The 26,431-nt window shown below is 36.8% G+C and overlaps 1 protein-coding gene across 6 annotated transcripts in view; it reads left to right on the top strand.

Annotated features, from left to right (window-relative positions):
* The window catches only part of CNKSR2 (connector enhancer of kinase suppressor of Ras 2), a 218,535-nt gene that overhangs the window by 83,265 nt on the left and 108,839 nt on the right, over positions 1–26,431 (top strand). For 5 of the 6 annotated variants that reach the window (XM_074858654.1, XM_074858652.1, XM_074858653.1 and 2 more), the window contains exons 6-8: positions 2,759–2,878; positions 9,538–9,597; positions 14,392–14,460. In XM_074858654.1, the coding sequence (XP_074714755.1) occupies positions 2,759–2,878; positions 9,538–9,597; positions 14,392–14,460 (249 nt within the window). The remainder of the gene's footprint in view (positions 1–2,758; positions 2,879–9,537; positions 9,598–14,391; positions 14,461–26,431) is intronic. The other variant, XM_074858655.1, reaches the window with a different exon arrangement.

Here is a 26,431-nt window from a genome sequence, read left to right as displayed (position 1 = left end):
ATTTTTACAATAATAATGCAGCCAAGTTTTGCCTCTGTACCATTTTTCTAGGAAGACAGTTATGTATGCATCCCCACACGTTGAATGAGTGTTTACATTTTGGAAAGGTCATAGAATTTGAAGGCTTAATCTGAGAGAGCATCCTCTAATCGTAGCGTCTTCTCTAGGGACTTTGCTGCAGCTCATTTATTGTGCTTAGAATGGGCATGATACCGTGATTTTGGACAACGGTATAAATGTCTAAGATGGAAAGAAAGCTTCAAGACCCAAAAGACAATAATCTTCTAGAAATGCATAGAAGCATATGGCAGATTTTTTTATCGTAGTAACTTGGTGATTTTGGCATCCAGTATTCCCAGAGCTCCTCTTGGGGAATATTCACACCACCTTGTTTTAGGATTGCAACCAATGTAACCGTATTGGAATGCTGATCTCCATAGGCTTACTGTATAGATTGTCTGTACCCCTCTTACGGAGGGAGAGCAGCTGCTCCAGGGAGCTATTTAATGCATCTCAGCTTAGGCTTCTGTTCCATGCCACATCCTGGACTTGCCTCACTCCTCTCCTTTCCCCATCATCTGTCAAGGCAGCCAAGGATTTTTTTTTAACAAGGAGCCACGTCTGTGAACTTGAAATGGCATACCTTGTGTTAGGTGGTAGGAACACTCCTTTTCTGTGCTTTTTGGCATCCGTCTGCAATGCAACAGTTGGGAATAGGAGAAAAAAAATCATACATTAATTCACTGTAAATAGAAGTTTCTTTGAAACTGCTAAGGACCCCATAAATTTAGTAGTTTTAGAAGAGAATAATAGGAAGAACAGGTGGATGAGTACAAGTCTAAATATATATGAAAAATCCAGTTTTCATCACCACAGAATGATTTATAATGTAGGTCTCTTCACTCTGCACGTGGAGAACTGAGTGTTCTGTAATTTTCTAAAAATAATTTTGCAATAATTGTCAGGTGCAAGAGAGATGAAAATACAAATAACATGCCAGCATTGTATTAAAAAACCCAAACAAACAGGAAATCTAAGCTTTCATTTTTATTATGGAATTTTAGATAATTTTTACCTTTTAAAAATGCTAGCTCAAAGCAATTTTCCTGTATCCAAAAAGCCATAAAAAACCAAATTTGCAATAAAGTTCACTTTTTCACTTCCTCCCTAGTTCACAGAAAGCACAAGGCATTCTTAACCCCATTTTAAATATATATTGGCTTCCTTTTTTCAGTAATGATTCTGCATCATGAAATACAGATAAAGCAGAAGGGGTGGGGGGGTATGTCTATGCCTGAAGGTAAATCTATCTCTGGAAGAAGGTCATGTGGGTTATATAAATTTTGTTCTGTTTTCCATTTGATTCCAATTTGTTTATTCATTCTGAAACATTACTGTTCAATAAAATAAGCCATCTATATACAAATCTGAACAACTGACTATTTGTAAATAATTCAAAGAGGAGAAATCCCAATGTAATGGTCTCTAACAAGATTAAGATTTCATTGTCCCTGGATTTTTTTTTTTTTTTTTTTTTGCTTTTATCACTTCCGGTTTTTTACTTTCCTTTTTACATATTTGTAGTTTGGCATTTGGAATTATAATGGTGATTTGTCAAGAAGGTTATATGCAGTTTTATAGTATTCTTCCATAGCATTGTTGTAGATATTTTTTACTTTAAGAAGTATACTTTGCAATCTTGGAATAGTGGTTGGTGCAGCAGTTGTGTTTCAGTCATTTGACGAGACTGGTTAGCTTTCATCTTTTGAGTTTGAGAGCAGCTAAGCTGGCTCTTAATTGGCTTTGGAGGTACCCTCAGTTTTGGGACCAGAAGAATGTCCTAATCCCTGAATTTGCTGACAAAACATGCATTTGGAAACCTGAACCAAGAAATCAGTTTTAGGTGCTGAAAGAGGACTTCACAGAAAACATTGAAACTCTCAAAAATCACTTGCTTCCAGAAATATGAGAGAATGATAGGAAAAAATCACAGCTTCTCTGCTTCTGAGAAGAGGGTGTTCAGGGAGTGAGAGATGTGGAGATACACAGTACCCGTTTGACAGTCCCAGCCTTTTTAGAAACTTTTTACTTCTATCTTGCTGCAAAGAGGCTGCCAAGGATAACAGGTTGAAGAATTATTCCATCCTGAAGTGGTTATTCGTTGTAATCTTCATGCCTGCAATACTAAATCATGCTTGGCAGCGGTAGAACATGAGAAACTCAGTCCAAAGTCAATTAGCATGTTTTATTAGTATAGAATAAACTTCGGAGTTAATGGGAGTTACCCATCATCATTAAGAGCCTGGTTTTCATCTGTGCTGAACATCTGCATGTTCAACAGAAATTAGTGGGGTTTGGGGGCACTTAATGTCTTTGCAAAAGATGTGGGCAGAGAGCGGGGTTGGAGCTCACCCTGTGCTCCCTGCGTGCCTGTGTCCCTGCGTGCTCAGAGGCAGGGCACCTAACTCTGAGAGTGCATGGGAGCAGCTCATGCAGTCGCTTTTTCTCTCTATTCAGATGCAAAATTATTTGTCTCTTGTTCTTCCCTGCTCGGATGCTGTGTCAGTTCAGAGTCATCACAGAAAATGGATTTTGTATTGTGCTCCTGACTGAAGCCTTTGCCCTTCTGCCTTGTAGATTCAGCGATGTGATTTAATATGTATTTTTAAAATGCAATGGTTTAAATTGTAGGTGGATATGCAAATAGTTAGCAATGGTATGCTTATTGTGATATTTTATTTTCTTTTTTCTTTCCTAGTGTAAAACTCTCTCTGGTGTCTGTGATCACATTATCTCGCTGTCTTCTGATCCGCTAGTTTCCCAGTCTGCCCACCTTGAAGTGATCCAGCTTACAAACATCAAGCCAAGTGAAGGGCTGGTAAGAAGTACGCAGTTAATCAAACCCATCATCCAGGATGAGGAAGTGATTTTTTTTTTTTTTTAAATAAGTTGTATATATGAAAAAGAATAGGACATTTTAGCCTTTTCTATTCTAAAGTCTGAAAATAGTTTGATTTCTCATGCTAGTTTGGTTTCTCATGCAGCTGGGCCAACAGGAAAGTATTTTGTAAGGCTGACCAATGTATGCAAAGAGATTAGTTGAACAGAAAGAAACGAGCAAGAAGTTCTTGCCATTTATACCAGCTTCTGAAAAATGGTTCAGATTGTTCTAGGATCTTGAAGTCTGAAGGGATTTAAATTACTAAGATCAACTCAACCAAGAAGTTTGCGTGGGCTTATGCACAAAACCTGTCAAATTCTGGAATATGCTTCATAGTATCTCTGGGATATAAAGCTTTTTATAAGTTATTCAAGGGCTCTACAGCACTGTTGAGAAGTAGCTTATTGAATTTTATTGCAAGAACTCTGCATGCTTAATCAGGTGCTTGTAAAGGCTCACTGCGGCCATCCCGTGTTTGTTGTTTATGAGTTGACCATTGATCTTTTGTTTACTCAAGTATCCAACACCCACTGCATGGAAAAAAACAACACTTATAACAATTACAGCTGTATGACTTTACATCACTAATAATATTTCTTCCACAATCCTTGGAGGTAGAAGGTGATCAGAATATAGTTAATCATTTTTGCCTAATGAAATAGCTTTTGCAACTTCTGCCCACGTTTATTCTTATTCCATTTTCTTGAGTAAGAAGGACTACTGCTCTACTCTTTGCAGCAGGTTTTTGAAGTTGTTTGGATGGTGTAATTTGGGAGAGTATTTTGGTTTGTGGGTTGGTTGATGTTGCATTTTGGGGTTTGGGGTTTTTTGACAAATTTGGTATGCCAAGGTACTTAGAGCAATTGTACGCTAAACTAATTTTCCATTGTTTTGGAAAATCACAATTAAAATATGAGAAATAACCCAAACATTTGGATGAGTAAATAATGCCCCCTCCTTTGTTCTAGTCTGCTATTTGTATTCCCTTCCTCCACTGGCTTTCTTTTTTATCTCTGAATCCATTTCAAACTAGTCATCCAGGATTTCAGCTTTTCATGGATTCTCTCCTCCCTTTCTTTCACCTGTAATTTTAACTCTTCCACCAGTTCACTGCAGTCGACCTTTTGAAATCCTATCTTCTACTGTAATGAAGAAATCTTCTTCCCCTTTCTCTCTATCACCTTTTTTGGAGTTCTGTTCATTTTTGTCTGAACTTTTATTTCTTCTTTCTGTGTTGTGACTTTCTCTTTTTTTTTTTTTTTTTTTTCCCCCCTCATTTTAGTCTTTGTGTAGGGTGGTGTTAACCCCCAGTGACTGAAAAATGTGGAGTGGTATTTTTGTAAATAAGAATGTGTTTCATGGGTCTGTTCCTGCTGGGTAGCTGATTAGATAGAGAATCTCTTCCCCCTCTGTGCCTCTGTTATACACCCTCTGCCTATCTTGTTTGGAAGGTCTTGAGGCAGGACTTTTTCTTTTAATATGTGTTTATGAACCAGCCTGAACAGGGTCTTGATACTGACTGAAGACCACCATGTCATTGTCATAAAAATAATTACATGTATTTTTTAAAAATAACCAACCATGCAGTATACAAGCCTTAGAAGGATACAATGCTATTTTGATACGGTTGTATTTTTTTCCCCTTCATCCTTGCCTGTATGCCACTATACTGTTGCCTCTGTATTGTGCTGTCTCCTCTAGATTGTGAGCTCTCCAGAGCAGTTACCAAGGATGATATATTTGCGCCAAAAGGGTGAATATTATACGTTTCAGTTTGTTACGGTGTCAATCTTACTTACAGATCATCTTTGTCAGGTTGCTCTTAGTGCTTTATATGAAAGCTTTACTTTTGGGTTATTGGGCTTTTGTTTGTTTTTTAAACTACTATCTTTCAGTTGAGATACAGTGAATGTGTATCAGTACCACCCCGTTGAGTGCTAAGTGTGTCAGTTTAAAAATTGGTGGAGCTTGGAGTTGTGGATGTCCTCTGTACATCAGGAGCACTTGAATGAATGTGAAGCTCGATAACTTCTGGATCTTCTTCCAGGATATGTGCAACAATGGAGGTGGAAAAATGGATTAGTGTCAACTTTCTTCCACATTTTTGACCCACATGACAGTTCTGTGCTGGCTCTAACGATCACTAAATACAAACTTCTATAAAGATGGAAAGACTTCAAGCAGAAGGAAAAGGACAAGGATGGCTTCTAACTGGGAAGATTTTTTTTGTCACCTAGAATAAATGGAATATCTAACATGTCTCAAACTTAATATCTAAGAAGCTAAAGTAGATCAGGGAGAGAAAAAAGGAAAGGAGAAGAGAAGGAAATAAAAAGTTTGGAAAACAATGATATTTCCCTAAAGTCATATGGTAAATATATGACGGACTTGAGAAAATGGTTGGAGCTTTTACAACTTAAACCAGATTGGAGCACTATCAGGGTGTTTTAATTAGCACAAATAGTTCGTTCACAATATTTGATCTTTTCATGTGGAAACGTAAGTATCAGACAGAGGTAAATGTAAATTGTCAGACTCATACCCTAATGTGGAAGAAACAGGTAAATGTGTTGTGGGTTTTACAATGTCTAATAGATATTAAAACTAGCTAACATGTATCAGAAAAGCAGGTGAAATAACCCAACAAGCAGAAAATGTTGTTACGGTGTAATGTGGGGAAACTCTTGTGTACTGGGTAAAGCAGTGTTATGGGTGGGTTTTGGTATTGCTTTTTTTTCTTGCCTTTTCTTTTTTTTCCCCTCTATCCCTGGTTTGTTGCCCAGGTGTGGCTACGTGACTGGCCGCATACACGTGTTTTTCAGTGAGCGTTACTGTGCAAAGAGATATGGCCTGCAGTGGCTATGAAGTAAGGGTGAAAAGGTAGTTGTCAGGGTAGAAAATTACTTAAAAAGCCCTAAAATGGATTAATGTGGTCAGCTTTGCAATCACCGGCATGCTCCCATGTGTGATCGCTTTTTTTTCTTTTTTGTCTTTTGAGGACTTGGAAGTTGTTTCGTCTGTATCAGGAAGCAGAATTTAATTTTGTGGTTTTACACTACTGATGTTCTAGAAAGAGACAAAACTGACTAGCTTAGGTAGTATCTTTTGCCATGAAACAGGCTTAAAACTATTACTGCTTGACTGAAAACAGTGTGTGTATCTAGTAAAGAAGCAGTATACTGTACACATTTTGTTAGACAAAAAGCAGGTAACCAAGTTTTCCTTGGGAAGTTTTTCTTCAACAGTCTCCTTCTATTGTATCTTTAATACAGAACAAAATATTTCAGAACTGTGGCAAGCATTAATCTTGAATTTCAGTTTTTTTCCTGTTCATATTATCATTTTAATCCTAGTCAGTTCAGGTACTGTGATATGATTTCAAGTTATAACTATTCACCTAGCTTGCTAGATTCAGAAATGCAAAGGTGGATTCACCAGAACACGAGACTGATTGTTCTGGATTCCTCTTTGCCTGCTGAAGCAAACACAAAATGAGCTTGTCATGTAAAGAAATCACTCATAAAATGCGAGTTGTAGATATAGCAGGATGTGGCAGCTGATTAAAGGTGTGCTGCTGACACCCTGGCTAGGAAGTATTTTCCAGGAATCCAGTGTACTATTGTTCCTAATACTTCACCTGAGTTATTTGGTTTGAAATACTGGAGGAGTTGGGAAAAAATTATGAAAGAATTCTGAGAACTATTTGGGATTAAAGAGGCATGTGCAACTTTGGAGGACTCCTTTAAGATGGTGTCACAGTGAAAGAGTAAAAATTCAATTATGTGTGTGATAAAATGGAATCAGTATCTTCTTTTATTTTCCATCCAACATTGCATAAAATATGTTAAAATTATATTAGATTCAGTTTTCATTCTTTAAAAGGAAAAAAAAAAAAAAAACCACGAAAAAAGACACAAGGTCTCTTTTCTAACCCTTAACTTGGTTCACACCAAGATAAAATGTAATGATTGAAATTAGACTTCTGCCCATAACTGATCAGGACAATCTCTGATATAATTAAGCATGAGTTACCCTATCTTTAATCTAGGCATACATTTGTTCTTGAATACTAGGGTGGTTACCTTATGGTTATTTTAGTCATATTAACTGAATTATCTTTCCTTTTATTTGACCTAACTGATTCTTGTACATTCATAGGCACCGTGGCATTATCTTTTGATACCCAAGATGTGTATCTGCCAATTTGTTTCAGTACAAATGAACAGCACACACACTAATCTCCCCTGTGTTCTTGATCACTAAAAATACTGTTGATATTGTGCAGCCACAAGGAGGCAGAGAGGAGAAAACTTGTAAATGTCTATGGTATTCTTATTTCCATTCCAGATCAAACAATATATGCCAGAAACATTCTCTTCTCTGTACCATTTCCCATATATTGTTCTCTTAAAACAAGGAGTGGAGGAATGTGGCTGAATGGGTAGCTCCTTTCTGTTGCAAACTGTTACCTCTCTCCATTTTAAAAGCTGCTTTGCAAACAGAATTACATTGGCTCATGCAAACTTAATGTGGCATAGTACTAGTTTAACATTTATTAGTTTTGCACATATGGAATAAATATAATCTGGGGTTTTTTTGCAGCTTCCCTCTTCCCTCTCTTTTCTAATTGTGTGCAGTGTCTTTAAAGAAAATTATGCAAAAGTTCTTTCTCCTCTTTTGCTATTTCAAAGTCTTTAAAATTTGTACAAAAGACTAGATTGGATGTGAATTGCACTCTGCCACAATAGTATACTTGGATGACCTTACTATCCTTCAGAATAATACTTTGCACAAAACTAAACACTGTGTAACCATTAAGTGTGAGACTTTATCCTTGGCTTTCACCCTGATGTTTTAAGTTGAAAGCAGTAACTTTCTGTCAATAAAAACAAAAACGTGACTTTCTTCAGAAATTGCTCTGTGTGGGGACCCGACAGTTCCTGTCACCATGAAGTCATTGGGATTTCAGCTCTTGTCATGTCGCAGGGTGTATGGTCAGGTCACTTAGATTTGGATCCTGAGAGGGATTTAAGCCCTGATTTGTGATGGTTTGTGGGTAGGTATGAGTACCAAATAACAGATGTCAATATATTTCAGCCTCTTGTGTGGCTCATTACCCTGTCTGTAAAATGTGTGTATATTAGTATTTCCCTACCTCACAGGGGTGTTGTGAGGATAAATGTATAAGAAATTGCCATTCTCTATTTGAGGTAACTGAGTTAAGCAGGAAACTATGTGCATGGAGCCAATCAATGGAAAAATTGCTGAAGGTACATAGAGGAGCTGGAAGTTGAATGATGATGCTAGGGACTTCTATCTGTGTAGTAACGAGCAGATTCTTGCTTTGTTCTCTTCTAGCTGTGGCAGCAAAACATGACAACTGGATTTGGTGCCATTACTGCTGTGTATTGTGCAGAGCAAAATAGGAGTTAAGTTTTGAGCCCACTCTCCTGAGAAACTCATCAAGTCCTTTTTTTTTGTTTGGGTTTTTTTTGGGTTTTTTTTGTTTTTAACTGGGGATATCATTCACTTTGTTAAGGTGGTGGTACTTTGTTGTTTCCACTACCAAAATGTCCGTGAGTTCTGGTTCCAAATTAGATTAGTCCAACCTGATAGGTCGTCTTTGCCCTTTTACCATACTTAATCACCAGTGATGCACCCTGTTCCTCAGCTAGGAACAGACAGACTTCTTTGTGGCACTCTGATTAAAAGGAGAAAAAGTAGGTTATGGAAAGAATGTTTACTCAAGTGCTCAATATTTACCTGCTTTCTGTGATACGGTTGGGAGAAATGAGATTCCTCAGAAGTTGTTGAACACTCAGCATATGCCAATTATCCCTTCTTTTTCCTTCTTTCATTGTCTTAGTGGATGCTGTTAAAATGTTTGAATTATGACTTGATGAAAAAACAGATTTGAGACACTGTCTCGGACTACACATGCAAGAACTTCTGTCTGTTCATAAACTATCCCTCCTTTTCCGTATTTTTTTTTAAAGAGGTGGGATAGCTAATAAAGTTGACGTTTAAGTTTTCATCATTGAGTTTTATAGCTGCACTGTTCACTGAGATGAGTGAGGCTATCAGAAAGTCTTAGAGCCATTTTGCAGGAACATTTCAGAGCATTGGTTATCAGTTTGAAAGTTATGTTTGCAGCATTGCCTACGAGAGACTCCAGTTCTTTTAAAGCTTCCAAAGCAAAATGGAAGTATTGATTATCCTAAGGCAATTTGTAATTCCGGGTTTTTTTGTGATCAGGTGTTGTTATATTTGTAATTGAAGGAGTGTATTAAAAAAACTGGGGAGTATTTATGGAGATGACTGTGGTAAAAGTTTTAGTTTGCTATTGCTATTTAGGGCCAGAATCATTTGGGCTGTTGTTCTTGAAGTGTATCAAAAAGCACTTTCCTAATCCAGACTAATTCCTCCTAATGGCATGTATTAAAAGTCCACAAATCTTAAAAAAAAAGAGAAGAGAAAAGAAAAGAAAGGAGGGAAAAAAAAAAAGGCTTTTCTTTTAAAGATATGCAAGTTATGTTTGGATGGTGATGGTTTGTGAAACACTTTAAAAATTCTTTCCCATAATGTCTTTTTCTTAGGGTATGTACATTAAATCAACATATGATGGTCTCCATGTAATTACTGGAACAACAGAAAATGTAAGTATTGTTAATACTGTATGTTCAGGCCTGGAAGCCTTTTTGACCTTACCTGTGGTTTACGCTTTCCCTTTGCTATAGACTACATTTTGCTTGCAAAAGTGTGCTAGTTGGCTGTTGAGGACCAGTAGCATGTTGGACAGCAGAAATGCTTGTGCTTGTTTACCTCGGAATTGAAAGAGTTGTTCCCAGTTGAGGACCAGGAGAATCAGTTTTGATTTGTTCTTTCAAGACCCCTAAAATGCTGTCGTTGATAGGAAGTAGCTGTCTTGGAGTTACTTTGCTCTGTGAATAAAAGATAAATGTCTTTATTATGTATAGGCTGATATGCTGGAGATTGCTGCAGTATTAGACAAACAGCTTTTATATTTTCCACCTATCAAGCTTTATTTTGTAATAAATAAATGCATGAAAATGAGGACATCCCTTCACATTGACAAATAACCATATATATTTCTGCATGAACTTCTGAGTAATGCCTATAGAAAGGAACACTTGTTACCAGTGTACTAATTCCCACTGAAGGTATTAAACAGCAAGCAAAACATAACAGATTACTTTTGAAATGCCTTTGAAATACAACCTCCTTTCCTTGTACACCATATTTAGAGAAGTGGCTGTCTGCTGAAAAGTGAGCAAAATTATCATTTTGGGGGTAAAGACTTCTATCCATAATCTTCTGTGAACATGGAACAAGCACTAAACCACACTGAACTGTTCCATAATGGTTTAGGCAATTCCTTTCAAAGATCTTGATGGCATTTTCTTAAAATGAAGCTGTCAGAAATGTTTGTTTTATCCTGCTACCGTGTCATGCTGTGGAAAGTGCAAACTGCCTACATGGTATTTACAGCTGCTGCATCAGATCTGCAGTGTGGTTCTGTTAACATCTCAATAAAATAGGAATATTGTTTTCATCCCTTCAGAGGAGCTGCAATCTGATAGCCTTTCTTCTTTCTGTTTTCTTCTGCTGAAGGCAGGAAATCCATGAGTTATACCTGGTAGATAATAACTGTTGTAGAACTTGTGTGAATGCCACTTTTCTCAGAATAAGGAAAACACAAGGAATTTCAACCCTGAAATCAAAATTCTAGGGAGTCAGACCTACAGCTACAGAAATAATTGGTGAAATTAGAAAAACCAGACAAAACCAACAGAACCGTAGTTGAGCTTAATCTAGAAAATATATGAAAGAAAGAGGATGTTTTTTACAGTTGAATTTCTCTAAGATTAAAAAGGGAACCATTTCTCTCCATGACTTACTAATACTGGATTTAATTTCCCAGGGGCAAAGATAAAAATAAAAACTTAATGCATTCCCTCAAAACTCTTATCTTTTGTGATTCATGAATATAATTTAAAGCCATGTCAGGAAGCTTCAGTCGTGATGACTTTTCTGCTGTCATTACTGACTTTCACTCCCTGTAACACCCTGGAGGTGCTCACAGCAGATCAAGAAACTGCAGTCTGCTATCTAGGGAAAAAGCTGTTGTGTGTTAAAACATTTGTGAGAACGAGTAACACTTTAGAGAAAGTAAGGTGTCTCCTTCTTTTAAGCACACAGTTGCTAGCTGCTTCCTTTAACCAAAAAAAAAAAAAAAAAAAAAAAAGGTATGATTCTGATAGATGGGAGGAGAAACACCTCAGCACCATGACCAGAGCAAGGTCATGATGGTGCAGATCTGATCTTACCTGTTGATGTTGACATGTTTTCTATTTGTGATACAATTTAACTTCTAGGAAGCAGTAAGAATCCAAATTCTCTTCCCTTTGAACAAAATTTTGTGGCCTTTTTCTTTTTGATTCCTCTCCTTCAAGTAAGACATTGGCAGACTTTTTGACTGACACTTTCGTGAAAGATCACAGAGAAGCACTTGTCTTTTTAATAAATACAGTAGCATGGGATTGCTAGCCACATTAATATAACAGAGTAGTTTCTGTAACCACAGTTTGCTTTTTCTGTTTGCCATTTAAGGTGTTTGATGTCCAGCTACAAAGGCCATTAGAGTTTGGATCTCACTGAGCAGCATTAGGAGTCATCTCTCCCAACACATCAGCCCTGCAGTTCAAAGCAGCTGAGCTCTGAAACTTGAACTGTGAGAGATCAGGGTTCCTCACAGGTCACTGCCCTGTAAGAGCTTCTCTCTGGTGGTCCTGTAGCATTAGAGCAAGCTGAGCTTTCTGGTTCAGGTCTTCTCTCTTTTGTTTGGAAGTAACAAATCTAAAGGCTGTATTTGTCCAGCAAGAGATTACAGCTTTCTTGTTGAGTAGCCCTTTTAGACCGTGTTTGAGAGATTTTTTTAATTCACAAAAAGTAAGTGTTCTTCAAATAAGGCCATTTTGTAATTTGGTTTTCCAGTAGAAAAGAGTATTTTCTAAAGTAGTAGCATGCAGTGCATCTCCATCAGGAGTGTAACTTTGAAGGGGGTGCTCCCAGTGTCCCCACTTACTGTGCACTGGTTGAGTTTGCGGGATGCTCTTAGATCTCAGGGAAGAGAGGCCTTTCAGAAGAAATAACACCAGAATCTCCACTCTGGGCATGCAGCAAATGTGCTCCAGTGGGTCTGAACTGGTCTTTCACAGTGTGGGTATACTGGCAGAATGGGACAAAGACGACATTTAGCCTAAAGGACAAAGCTAAATCTATTCTGAAGAATAAATCCTAAACAGATTATGAATAGCTTCTATGGTATTGATGTGTGAGCCTCAGCGACTGGTACTTCCATCTGTTGTTCAACTCCCTGTTGAACTGAAGTACCAGCTAATGAAGATATATTTGTGATGTGACACACTTTGTTCCTCCTAGCAGGACTTCATGAATGGATCTTTTGCTTAATGATCAGCACATACCACAAAAAAAAAGAAAGAGCTTAATTCTCCTCTGTTCTCCTCTGTTTTCCTTAAATAGTGATGATAAAAGATACTATTTCTTTACAGCAAGGTCTGTATTTTTTACTTGGGAGGAAAAAGCAATAAGGAACAAGAGTTGCCACCTCTTCATAAGACCACAGCCTTGAGCCTCCTTTCTAAATGATTTTTACTTCACCTCGCAGTGTATTTGAGGTACAATTGCAATGAATTTTCTTAAAGTAGACTTTTCCAATTTGAAGATTCTCAGACCATATTTTACTGGCTTGGGAAACTGCTACACAAAATACCTGTTTCGTCAAGATTTAGGCTGCAAGTCAATATAAGAGAAAGTTTGTATCATAATAAAGTCCTATAGAGTTCAAGGGTAATGACACAAGATTCACTTAGATTTACAGTTTGAAAATCTTAGGTGTAACTACATCTGAGCTAAAATAGCAGTATTACATAGGAGGATTATAAATATTGTTAGAGGTATGAATGAGTAAGTGTGAGTAGTGAAATGGCAGGTGGAAGACAGATTGTTAGAACATAATCACCAGTGTTAAAATTTTTCCCCAAGTCACTCAGCCAACACCTTTAATGCTGAAGTAGTGCCAAAAAGTCAAGGCTGCTGTTCTTTATGTAAATAAAATTACACCTTTACCAGCCTGATTTAATTTAGGATGTTCTGAGCAGTGTCTCCTAGGACTGAGTTGTGACTGACCCTTCTTTCAGCCTCATGTTTCTCTTGGATATCTTTCATTTAAACACTGTCCTTAACTTAGGCCATGAATTACGTGCAATTGTACTAGAAAATCATGGCATAGCTATGGGACTTATATTTTGAATGGGGATGGAGTACATAGATTATTACAAACAGTCCACATTTCAGGCCTATTCTCTAGATGACCTGGTATCTCACCTGAAAATGAATTAAGTTTTATTCCTTTCTGTAAAATTCATAGTAGCTTTTTGCAAACCTACCCCTGAGCAGCTTGGGCTTTTTCCAAACTGTCAGTCTCACCTTCTACCTTTAAGTTGATTTAAGTGCCTTCATAGGCTGGCAGCCACAGTATTGAGAGAAAAATCAAAGTGTTGTCACTATGAAAAGCTGAAGGAACTTATTTTCCTCTAAACATAAGGGTATTTCCCTCAGAAAAAAGTTGGTCTACTGTAAATATAGAAGACAGAAGAAGGGAAAGTTTTTGGAGGATGTCACTTTTACGGGGGAGGGTTGGGGTTTTTTGTTGTGGGGTTTTTTGTTTGGATTTTTTTTTTTTTTTTACTGTTGTTGAGGTGTGGTTTTTTGAGGCAAAAGCAAAGAACAAAACTGCCTTTTGAAAGTGTGATCTTTGTAGGATTTTGATGCTGTTTGCATTTCTTTCACCCTAATAATGACCGAGAAACTAAGTTACCATGTAACTTATATGATCTTCCTATCTGGTACCTAACCTAATCCTCTTTCCTTGTGTACCCTTTGACGAACAGTAATTTACAAAAGTTCTCTGCAACATATTGAAACGTTGTAGAAAACAAAGGCAATGTTGTGAAATTTCTTTATGAGGAGTTGCCAATTAGTTTTGATAGGTTCAAAATTCAGCCAAAGATTGACTTTCAAGGCTTAAGAGATGCCAGGCAGATTGAAGCACTCTTTTGGCAGAATGAAATTAAAAAGAAGTCGTTAGGACTCGGTTACCCTGCAATAAAAAAAAAAAAACCTCATACCTTTATTAACATTTGATTGTATTGTGTACAGTAGTACAGAATATTTTTCTCCAACAACAATGAATTGATTTATTAAATATTTCTTTAATTCTTTATTTCACAGTAGAATGTCATTATCAATCTAACCTGATTTACATAGCTTAGCAATCATACTGCTGAAAGAGAGATGATGACCAGTAAGAACTGTATTCTTTATCATCTCTTTTATTTTAAATTCAGTCACCTGCAGATCGGTGCAAGAAAATCCATGCTGGGGATGAAGTGATTCAAGTTAACCACCAAACTGTGGTATGTATAATTATGTTCTGTGTCAATTGGAGATAGAGGTGTCATGGCACATCAGTATGTGTAGAGAAGAAATGTGTAGAAAAATGTGTTTTTATAAATCATTACTTATTCTAACATCTAAATTTTCCTTTTCTCTTCTGAAACCACATAGTTCTTAAGCCTCATTCCTCTGAGTATTACTGCAGGTATCAAGTTAGACCAAATATCTGTGGCTTGGTAGATATGTTAGGGTGTTTTCTATTTACCCATGCTCTATTAATAAACAGTTTTAGTGTAATGGAAGGTTTGGGTCGAAGTGATGTAGGGAGTTGGAAATGTTTTGCCCTGTGGGTTTAAGATCAAGATTACTTCCTGGAAGCTGGAAAACTTACTGCTTTCCAAACCTACTGGGATGTGTAGAACATGGTTTTTGAGAACAAAAGCACGTAAAATTCCCATAGTGTGCCTAGGGTGTTTAGCTTAATTTAAATACAGAATTTTAAACCTGGAAAGTTAAGATGAAACAAATCTTTCAGGTATGATGGGCAAGAAAACTAATACAATGCAAATTGATCTTTGTGTGAATAGATGCATGTTAGTTCCTGGTGATTTTATTTAGGATTGGTGAACAGTTAAAATAAAATTACCTTTTCTAAGGTAAGGCTTGGTAACAGAAAATAGCAGACTGTCAGTATAGAAAGCAACTGGTTTTTTTCCAGAGTATAAGGTTTCTTAAAGGTAGTGAAAATCAATATATGGTACATGTGTCCTTGCAAGCAATTTAACTGACAAAAAAATGTCCTCGATCGCCATTATCAATACAGCAGTCATTTGTTTAAAGTGTGTTTATGCATTCCCCATGGGGTTCCACTTGTAGCTTTAGGCCATTGTACATCATACCAGCTCCCCTGCACAAATTAGTATAATATTTCAGTATACCCTCCAGCTAAGTTTGACATCAAATATACTGTACATACGTGGAACTTAACTGATGAGAAACTGTCTTTTGAGCTCTGCAATGTAATTTGATAAATCCAAGCAGATCAGGGTGAATTTTAATACTTTTTTTGGCCATATAAAGTATTCGTAAGTATTGTATCCCATGATTACTTACATGTACAATTGATGACTTATTTTTCTGCACTAAGAAAGCTTATGACATCAATTTAATATGAAAAACATTTTAGAACATTATTATTTTGACTATCAAAATGTATACACATCTGAAGAAGCACATCAACAAGCATTCAGTCCCTACGCTAGCTAGTTTTTCCAGCAAGTTCTGATGCTGCTATATAGCAAAGTTGCCTTGTCAACTTGAAAATTTCCAATCAACTTAGGTATTTATTCTAGTTTTCTTGGCACATCTACACTGCATTTATTTGATGGAAGATCAGATTCTTACTCCTAGCACTAATAAAAAAAACATTTTGACAAGCCTTAAGATAAGCTTTCTTACCTAGTTGGGTGGAATTTTAAATGTAGGATTTGGGTGTTTTGGCTTTTTCATCAGTGAAGCTAGGCATTTTGAGGTGTACAGGAAAAAAGAGTTGATTGTCGTTCTAGGTTAAAGGACCATAGGGAGCTAAGACAAACAATCTAATTTTTCAGCAGTAACATTTGGTGTAAAGGTTATATAGTAACAGACTAAATCACACGTTTACATATGCTCTTGCTTTGTTGCATCAACAGTATAATTAAAATAATTGGCATCATTGATACTGTATACATGTAACTTCCTTGTATTTTAATGTCGCTTTTCCACAGTGAGTGTCAGCTAGCATTCTCTTAGAAATGTGATAGCACCTCGCATATTACCTTTACAAAGGTGCACTTCATGCACTTTACAATTCATACAGCCCAAATAGTTAATATTTTCTATAGATATTGAAGCATGTTTTTAATCTTTTTATTTCTTTTGGCAAGAGTCTAAGTCAGTCCTTTTGTACTCTGGCCCCTGTCATAAGGAATTTACGGTCCAGTTCTAGGAATCTGTTTTTCTGGGGGAAAGGGGTATTATTCCTTACAGTAATTCTTACTTCAGAGGTAAAGAATTCTGAATATATTACAATTTGTCTTTTCTGTTTATTGAATTTTTTCACACTTCATATACTGCTCACTAGTTGAAAACACAGGATCTATTTTTCATCTTGCTCCTTGTAACTTATCATTGACTATAAAAATAACTATGACTAAATTTTTTTAAAATGTAACTGTTATTTAGGTGATGTCTTGTAATTGGAGAATCAAAATCTAAAAAAAAAAATCTAACTGTAAATTTAAATTTGTTTTAGAGTAAAAACTTTTTTTTATTATTTTCTTCAGTTATTTCAGTGTATTCTGTTTGTCAAAGTGAAGTTCATACCTGGCTTTCAGTACTATATAGTTCAAAGAATGAATATAAATATGGGGAAGAGAAGTTCCACACAATTATTTTAAAAATCCAACTTGTTAGCTAACACTTTTTACAAGAATCACATTTTGATAATTATGAAAAGGCTTTTCTTTCAGAAAGTCCACTGGCTTTCAAATAAGCAGCATGACAAAGTAGGGAAATAGTTAAGTGACTTATATTGGTTATACATGTCCTAGTACTGAGTGTCAAATAGTTTTAAATTCTCTGTTGACATCCTCTGTTTGCTTGTAATGATGCTTAATCTTCATAGTACTTTGTTTGACAGTGAAATCAGAGGATTTCAAATGATTACCCTGATCTTTTGCTGTGTTGATAGAAAACATGCGTAGCAGGATGTATTCCACTTGTTGCTGGCAGGATGTCTGGAATGTAAATATCTTCTGAATTTTTAAAATAAAAAAATAGTAAGATTAAGTCTAAAGTCAGTGAAAAGTTACTGTTCAGAAAATAGTCCTTTAAATTGTGGTTTGTTGGGGTTAAATAATTATGTGAATCTTCTGTGTCAGTTTTGCCTTACAGAATAGAATTTTTTTTAAGTAGCTCTGTAACTAAGAGGCATGACTCCCCCATTAAAATTCAAAGGATTTAGGCACTGTCTTCTCTTAAACTTACCTGTAAATTCCATCCTTAATCTCCTCTAAAAGCCTGTCTGTCTAAAATATTTTCAATGTAAACAAAGTCATTCATGCGATTCAGAATTTGCACTGTACTGCAGTACTCATGTTTCTGCCCATATATAATTCAAGAGTGTATTTTGCCTCAAGATAGTCCTCCTTTTAACCAACTGAAAGTGCAGGAAACAATATTGTTGCTTACATGAATTATTACTGTTCACAGTACTCTTTCTGGTTGCATCAGTGGTAAAGCAGTAGAGAAAATACTCCAAGCAGAAAACAGGGACGTATAGACTCAGAATGGTGTAGGATTCTTGAATAACAGGCTGTTCTTGTGTAATCTCCTGTGCATAGTTTCTTTATTTTGGAGACATTTTTGGCACGTTGCATATATTTCTAATACAAGTATGATATGACTTGTGGATTTAATACAAGTATGATATAACGTGATAGACATGCGGATTCCCAAAATTTGTGTTTGTTGACAAAAACTCATCAGAACATATGTAAATACAGATGACAGAAAAAATGTTTAATTTGGCAAAATAGGCAAATATGGTCAGTTATCAATCTGTTTCTTCTATAAGCTGGTATATTTAATGTCTTTAACACCTATAAGTTACCACTGAAATTGGATTTTTTGGTATCATGTGGTATGTAGATAACACCTAGCTTTTATATGGCATGGTCCTTACTGTGGAAACTCCTGTGGGCTCTTGTGTACCAAGCCAAGTCCACAGAATTGAGTTGCTGGAATTATTTTTGTATTTATAGTATGTAAACTTTGAGGAGATTTTGCTAAAATTCCTCTGAAACGTGATGGATACATTTACAAGATCATACCTTGCTTTTCTGCAAGAGTAGACACTTAAGAAGGGTATGATACCTTTCTAGATCTTTATCCTAACTTAATTTTTGTTTAGAAAAAGTAAGGAACAGGTTTTTGAGATTCACTGTACAATTACTGAGAAGAATTCAACTTCCACAGAACCTCTTAGGGTTTGTGAGGAACTGGCAAATTCCAGCTAGTAGGAAATGCTGAACTTGGGGTGCATATGAATCTCTAGAGTGTCTGCATTCACAATGGAGTTTGCAGTGGATGTCATCTTATTTGGGGAAAAACAAAACAAAACACCTGTTAAGTAGAAAAATGCCGTTGCAAATATTTCTGTTTATTCAGTTTTTTTGCACTGTTTCACAGGATCTGTTTCAGATCCAAGCTAGGTTTATTTGAACACAGATATTTCATTTAAGGCCTTATTAACTTGGCTTTGAAGGAAGTGGTGTTTCTAGAGACTCAGTGGGGAAGTGGGCTGGAAGAGTATAAGGGAGGGAACAGCAGTGTCAGTACGAGATTTTGACATTATGTTTGACACCTTATACAACAACTTCCACTAACAACATCTTTCATTTAAAATAATATTTTTATTCTCTTATGATGCTTGACTTGAAAAACAAAACAATGCAGTAAGATCATAAAAGTTTAAAAGAAACATGCCTTGTGCTCAGCTTCCTTCTGTTGTTGTCATGTGTGTGTTTTTGTGGAAGAGGAGATAAAGTAATAGCTTCCAAATCATTATTTTAATCCTTTCAAAATCCTTGGATTTTCTCTGTTTATAGTGGTTTGGTACATGTTAACATGAATACTTAATTTTGAAGGTAGGTGGGATTTACATCTAAAAGCTTTTTAGGTCTATTCAGAGATGTTAATGGAAGTCTTTATGGAAATAACCTAGTTCTCTGCAGGTCTCTGTCCTGAACTCTCTGTAGTTTCTCAGGATATGAGGACCATACCTTGATTTTGGCAAATGTAGTCTGTTCTCCAAATACCCTCTAAAAATTTCAGTTTAATTCTTTATTCTTTCTTTACAGTCTCTGGAAGTATTGTGTAATACTGATAAAGGAACTAAATTGTCATGATCCTCTGGAAAGGAAAAATCTTCTTGTGAATTTGCAATTCCCTTTAACATGGAATTTGTATTGAGATTATATGGTGTTATTTATGATCTCTTATCTACACAGATGTGAAAATACACGCAGAAATATATTATTTCATATCCCTTACATCAGGGAAGTGTGATATTGCAGAAAAGAAATGTGTGAGGGAAGATTATCTTTTGTTTCCCCATGGTGAGTGCAAATGTTTTTACATGAGTATAAATGAAAAAGCGAAACAACTTGACAAATTTGACAAATGCAGTTGAATTATGTTGTGCTTTCCAAGGAATATTCTCCAAGGAGAAAGGATTCTGAGGTATACTCTGAAGAGGAGGTAGGAGTTAGTCTTTTAATGAGTTAGGAAAGTGCACGTGTGTGTACGTAGATAGATTTCATTTTAATTTTCCACAAATATTTTTCAAATTGAGTAAGTGTTTGGGAAAATAAAATTAATAGAGGTCACCGGCAGCAGCTCCATGGTTAAAGTATCTCTGCTTTGAGAACTGCTCCACTTGAATTTGGAGTTTGAATGGGCAAGGACTCTCCTGTCATTTCTGCAGCAAGAAGCTGGATGCTGTTGTCCGTGAAATCTGTTTTCCATTGATCTCTGGGTCTTGTTTAGAGTTGATGTGTGAAACACACCACTTTGATGAGCACAGGCTTATTTTTATGTAAATAGCATGCTGTCAGTGTGGCAGTGTGGGCAACCACTTGCACTTCTAACTGGCAGGACAAATCAACTAACGAATCATTGTTGCATCTGTGTTAGAGCAGCATAAGCTTGACCAGCCCATGCAGCTTCATGTTTCTGCTAAACTTTAAGCAATTCCCCTTTGTTCATACCACATGAAATTTTCACATTTAACTACACACCTGTGTCACCAGCCAGTGGAATTAGTTCAGTTGCAGCAGAAAGCCACACTATGCTGCCTTTCAGAAGCTGTCTCCTAGATGATAACAGAGCTTAACTGTGTGAGTGTTCTACTTTAATTTGAAGTCAACCTGCTTGGTTTAGCTGATGGCATTAAACCTGGTTGACATTGCCCCAAAGTGGAAATGGAACACTTGGGAGGGTCACTCATAAGTCACAAGTGGTTGTGGAAACTGCTCCTTACTGTCTCAGGCTTCGTGAGTGGCAGATCTGGTCCTGTGACCTGGGCACTGACATCCCACTTTCAGCATGCTCTTTGATCTGTGCTCCAGAGCACCTGATCCTGACCCTCTGCTGCAGTTACGGTGCACTACAGTACTTGAAGAACGCATGCTGGGCACATTAAGCCTCATCTGTGGGACTGGTATGCTATGGATGGAGCTGTGTAACAGTCAAGCACTGAGAGGTTCAGATTAGTATAGGAGTCCTTTCAGGAAGTAATAGAAGAATCTGGCACAACAGGAGATTTGCATCCTCTCATATGACTGGGACATGGGTTCAGTGGCCATACACTGTATTTCTAGAAGTATTCCCTGCCAGGTGATTGTGGTCTTGGTCACCTGTTGCCATTTGCTATGTCCTAAAGCTCACTCAAACATAGATTTTTATTTATTTATTTATTTATTTTTATTTTTTTTGGTCCTGGCTGTACCCCAAACAGAATGGTCAGCTCTATTATCATTGAGCCCTGGTAGTTTACTCATGTGATCAGATGAGCATATGTGAATAACCATTCAGCAGACTACTGAGTTCTTCCATTATTTTTATTTGGGGAAAAAAGAGTTCGTTTGTAATTGGTGACATAAACTGCTCTGTGAAGCACTGGCTACAGTGTGGGAACACACACCTGGCCTGACTTTGAAGGCACCAATGTCTGTTTTAGAAGCAGTAGTAAGAATTCTGCTGCAGTATCTGTTGACTTTTTCTGTGGATGTCATTGGTGGGCCTTCATAGTTTCATTGCTGGTGATAGCCAAGTTACTGAGTCTGTAGCCAAATCAAGTATTTTTATACAAGCTATACTTATGACCATACTCCTGAAGGTGTATCTGCTAAAAACTGCTGCAGTATTCTGTGAAGTATTCATGTGATCTAATTGTTAAATACATCTATCTGCACAGAACGTACTGGGAGATGATGCATTTTCATTTTATTTATTTTGTACAGTTGTTTTATGTTTTGCTTTTTTTCCCCATGTGGTAGTGTTTTTCCTATAGAAAAAAAAAAAGTCCTTTAAGAGGTGCTTTAAATGGTGTTAATATTTCCAACAGAAATATTGAAAGACAGTGTGCTGCCAAAAACTTTTTGCACATATTCCTGATAGAAATTATTTTCGCACTCTCATAGTAGTTGCTACTGACTACTAATCTTGGTATAATTTGTATTTGGAGACAATTTAAATTGCAATTTAAAAATGTTAACAATATGTTCTTGATAATGAGAATACTATAAATTCTGCAGTTAAAATAATTCTTCTGAATTTCTTAGTCTCTGATGTGTGAAATATATGATTAGAGCATATGTTTTATGCCCCTGTAGCAGATAATAAATAGAATTGGAAGTCTATTTCTATTGTTAACTAGTTTGGTGCCTATAGAACAGAATACAGATTATATTACTCTTTTGTCTTTTAAGAACAGGTTAAAAGACTTACTGCTAGTGCAGGTTCAGGTATGTGTATTTGGAAAGGAAGACAAGTATTGTTCTGCTGATAAAAATATTCCTTTTTATGGAAATTGCTGAAAATTGAAGTACACTGTAGAGAAGGAGATGAAAGGTAAGGAGATATGTCTTCAAAGTTGTGCAAAGTAATTGGCTGATACTACAGTTGTACACAGCCTGGACCACATACAAGTTAAGATTCAGTAGTTTTGAATACTTCTGTGCTTTGTGCAGGTAGCAGCTGTGTAAATTACACAGCTGATCTTCAGGTTCCAGCCTGATCTTCTGTTGCATAATGCATTATCTTATGCTGATGAAGTTAGGAGGTAATTGTGAGGAAGTGTAAGGCGGTGATAGTTGTTGTAAAAGTAGATCAAAACAGTAAGAAAAGCAAGCTAATGCTGTGTCATGAGGGAGGAAAAATTAAAGCGGGGAAATTCTATGCCTGATTTGAGTAGATGTACTTTGAACATGTAAATTTTTATTAAAAAACCCCTCAGTAGTACTGGCTAAGAAGACCTCAGTGGCTTGAACACTGTACATTGTCTATGGCTGATTATTTTAATAGCAGTAAAATGGAATGAACAAAATAAGAACTCTTATGGCTAAATAATTATTGCTTTATTATGACAATTTCATTTAACTCTCTATCCCTGTCCTTCCTTTGCTAAGTGATGCTATGTAAGTTTTCAACTCAGTTAAAGGCTTTTTGGTTTTGGCTTTTGTTTGGTTGGGTTTTTTTTTCCCAGTTTGCTTGGTTATTAGTGACCTGTAAGGATTTTTTTTACAACTTATTTGTACACATATTAATTTATTTTCACTATATGAATTCAGTCTCAAGAAACATCTGTTTCAAGGATAGCAGCACTATTTAGCTGCAGTGTAGCTGGGGATCTCAGGTAGTTTATTTATACGTTGAAAAGAGAGGGGTGTCAAAGACTGCTGAAATTACTGATTCACTGGAATCATTCTAAAATATTAAGTTGTGATAATGTAAATTTAATCTGAAACAAAATCATTTATATATGTGTGTATGCCTATATGTTTTTATATATATTTATTATTTTAATTCCAGGACAACCATTTTTGGAATTTAAATATGACAATATGCAATGCACACACACACGCCTCAAATTCCCATTGTGAGATGAAACACACAGCACCACAAATGAATTACTGCAAGGCCAACGTGGCTGTAGTGGGTTAATACTGCAGGGTCACTCCCAAGGAGCACGTTCCTTATGCTGTGTGAAATAGGGAGAATTTGGCTATTCTCTTCCCACAAGGAAGGCTGAGGCCACCCACATCCATACTGCAGCTTAGTCTGTGAGAAACTGGGATGCGATCTAGTTGCCTAAATCCTGCCTGAGCCTTCAGCTTGTACCACCACCTCTCTGAGCCTGTTTAGACATTTATCAGCACTTAAGTTTCTTCAGCGCTCACCTGTGGCCACCCAGGGATGCTGAAATGTCTCTTCTCAGGCAGTGGAGGTCTGTCCCTTGCTGGGAGCTCCACTGAAATGCAGGTAGGCACCTGGGCTCTCCATACATTCCCTGGAAGCTCCTGAAAATGAGGACAAGTGAGGACTCTGGTGGCAGCACTATTTATTCTTAATAGTTTAAATGTCTGTGCCCTTGCTGAAGAGGAAGTAGGGCCTGCTCATCACAACGTGGCTTTCAGACTCTGTTCCCTGTAGTATGTGTGTAGTTTGTATTGCATTTGTATTACACAAAAAAGTGGTCACTGGGAATTGGGACCAGAACCCTTGTTCCCCTGCTCCAAACACAGGGACCTGATGGTTTCTTGGCCTGTTGTATGACTGGACTTTGTATTCATGTATTCCCATCAGCACAGTGCTTTGCCTTCAGAGAAATCATGCACATCTTGGTGCTTGAGACACCCCTCTAGGGTTTGAAAGACTGAGTTTAGTCCAGCTGAGGCTAAATAATGCTGAGATCCACATTCCGCAAGTGGATGGAAGGCTGGATGCATACCCTCCAAATTGACAGTACCTGTCTCTTCTGGTTATCTGTACTCCTGGTTGAAGAGAGAGATGCCTTACAGTCATCGCACTGGAGGCAGACAGTCACTGTGGGGAAGAGCAGGTACCCAAGTGAGGGAGAATGCTTAAAATTTCAGAGGTACACCAAAACTGAGCAATCTGAAATCAACCCCATTTTTAGAGCCATACCCCAAAATAGGGGAATGAGACCCTTTTTCCTCAAAAATTGTACCTAGTCACTGAACTTAAATCTGTAAAACAGGATATAATCAAACCCATAAAGTTGGGGTCTTTGCTGTTCCCAACAAATATACTCATTTATTTGTTCTAGGATGTTGCTAGCAATGACTCAAAAGCAAAACAGTGAGATAGCTCTGAACTGAAAGTTGATTGTATCAGACAAAAGTGAAAGGTAAGCATTGTTATTAAACAGTGTCCAAGCTTCAACACAGAACTGATTCTGTGTCCCTGGATAATTCAAGTTTTGGTTGCCCCATGGATAAAACAGATGCTTGTCTCCATTACTGAAGTGCTCTGTAGTCACGTTACTAACATTTGTGAAGTTTGTTGAATTATGGTGGAACTGAGCTGTGCAAGTACCTAAAAGGAACAAGGTAATGAAATCAGTCAGAAGTTATGCTCTGGGTCAGATATGTTTTCTGACAGGGAAATGTGATTAGAGCAGCTTAATGAGAGCAGTAACTTCTGTATTCAACTCTCAATTCTTGGGAAAGTCTCTTAATTGAGAGCTTTAGTTTGTGTAGCCAAAAATGAATATAAAAATTACTTATTTCATAGTTTGGTGGTAGTAAGCAGAAGTTTTAGTGAAGCATCAGGATTTTCTCAAGTAAAATATGTGATTTTCTTCAATGTACTTTCCATAAAGACTTGTTGTGACTTTGGACAACAATACAGGGTGGTGTGATAAATCATAGAATCATAGAATCATTCAGGTTGGAAAAGACCCTTTGGAGTGACAATCTAAGGATGCACAGAACTGACTTTAACATTGGATTAAAATTGCATTTATTTAAATAATATAGCCAGGATACTCTTTAATTAGAATTGTAGCATATGCAATCACAATATTATTAACCTCTCTTCTTTGGGAGAAAACTGTTATGTGAGCGTGGATGTTCATTACCATGCTAGCTAAAGAAGCTGGATAAATCCCTGAAAGGCATCTGCTACTCTCCTGACACTGCTTCTTCTACTGCATACAGATACAGCTTTCATCTCTGTGGCAGTCCATGTTGTAAACATCCTTCTGTGGTTCCTCACCCAGTAATGTTTTCTGGAGGCGGAAGACCTATGGCCTTTCATTATTTTTTAGCCTTTTCAGGCATCTGCAGCTGGGGAAAGGGAAGGAGATGCTTGCCATTAACATATTTGTTTCAGAGGGCTGCCAGCTGACCATCCTCATTTCTGGCCAGGGTTCATGGAAATCAATCTGTTAATTTCACAGCAGGACCCCAGATAGTTTCTTGTCGTATTCTGACTTGCTTAACAACACGCTAGGTTTCATAGAAAGTGATATGAAGTGCAGTGTTAGGTTTTTGTTCTTATGCACTAATTTTTATTTATAAAATGCAAGATGGGTGATAGATATGGAAATTCTTAAAAAAATACCCATTTCTTAAGTTAAATACACTTTCCTCCTAGAAATTCTATTTTTTTAGCTGAAAAATGAGTAAAAGCTTGAAATGGTTGATAAGTCAAAGAGCTCTGGCTGCATGCCACTTATAACAGGCAACATTGAAAGAATTTTTATTATCTGCCCATTCCAGTAACTTTTTAAAATTAAACACAAGTGGATTTTGTGTATTTTCTTAGCTAGAAAATAACACATGTCTTTGCAGGTTATATTTAGCAGGAAGATACTACTTTTCCTTCAAAAGTGTAAAGATATTACTACTTTTCCCTTTTACAAATCTGCAAGTCAGGAAAGAATTACTGTAACTGGGGAAGAAAAACCAGTTTTCACAGAAGCAGAAAGCTGTCATTAACTTTCATGGGACTCTGGTGACCCTTTGAACAGGAATACGCCTGTAAAAATATGGACTCTGTTCTATTTATCATTTGACTATAATTCTACCCTCTAGATGATGTAGTTTCAGTGTGTATTAGATTCACACACTGCTTTTAAATGATGCAGCTGTTCTATGGTTTCTTTGGGATACATGTGATAGATTTTTCAGACTGTAGGTTGTTTAGTCCTGGATCTTGTAGCATCCTAAAAATACTTGGTTTAAGTCCATCCAATTGTATTTGAGCTGCCTGCATGTTAATATTTTACAGAGCTCCTTTCTGGCTCATAGTACTCAGAAATCTTTTCTGGCTCAGCAGTACTCAGAAATCATGAATGAGCACAGGAGTTTGGGAATACTGTCATGGGTGTGGCCGTGTAAAAAAACCCCCAAACACAACAGA

The sequence above is a fragment of the Strix uralensis genome, chromosome 2 (genome assembly GCF_047716275.1).
Source record: "Strix uralensis isolate ZFMK-TIS-50842 chromosome 2, bStrUra1, whole genome shotgun sequence".
In the NCBI taxonomy this organism is placed as follows: Eukaryota; Metazoa; Chordata; class Aves; order Strigiformes; family Strigidae; genus Strix; species Strix uralensis.
Note: the sequence above shows the minus strand (reverse complement) of the source record. Positions and strands in the feature narration are given on the sequence as shown.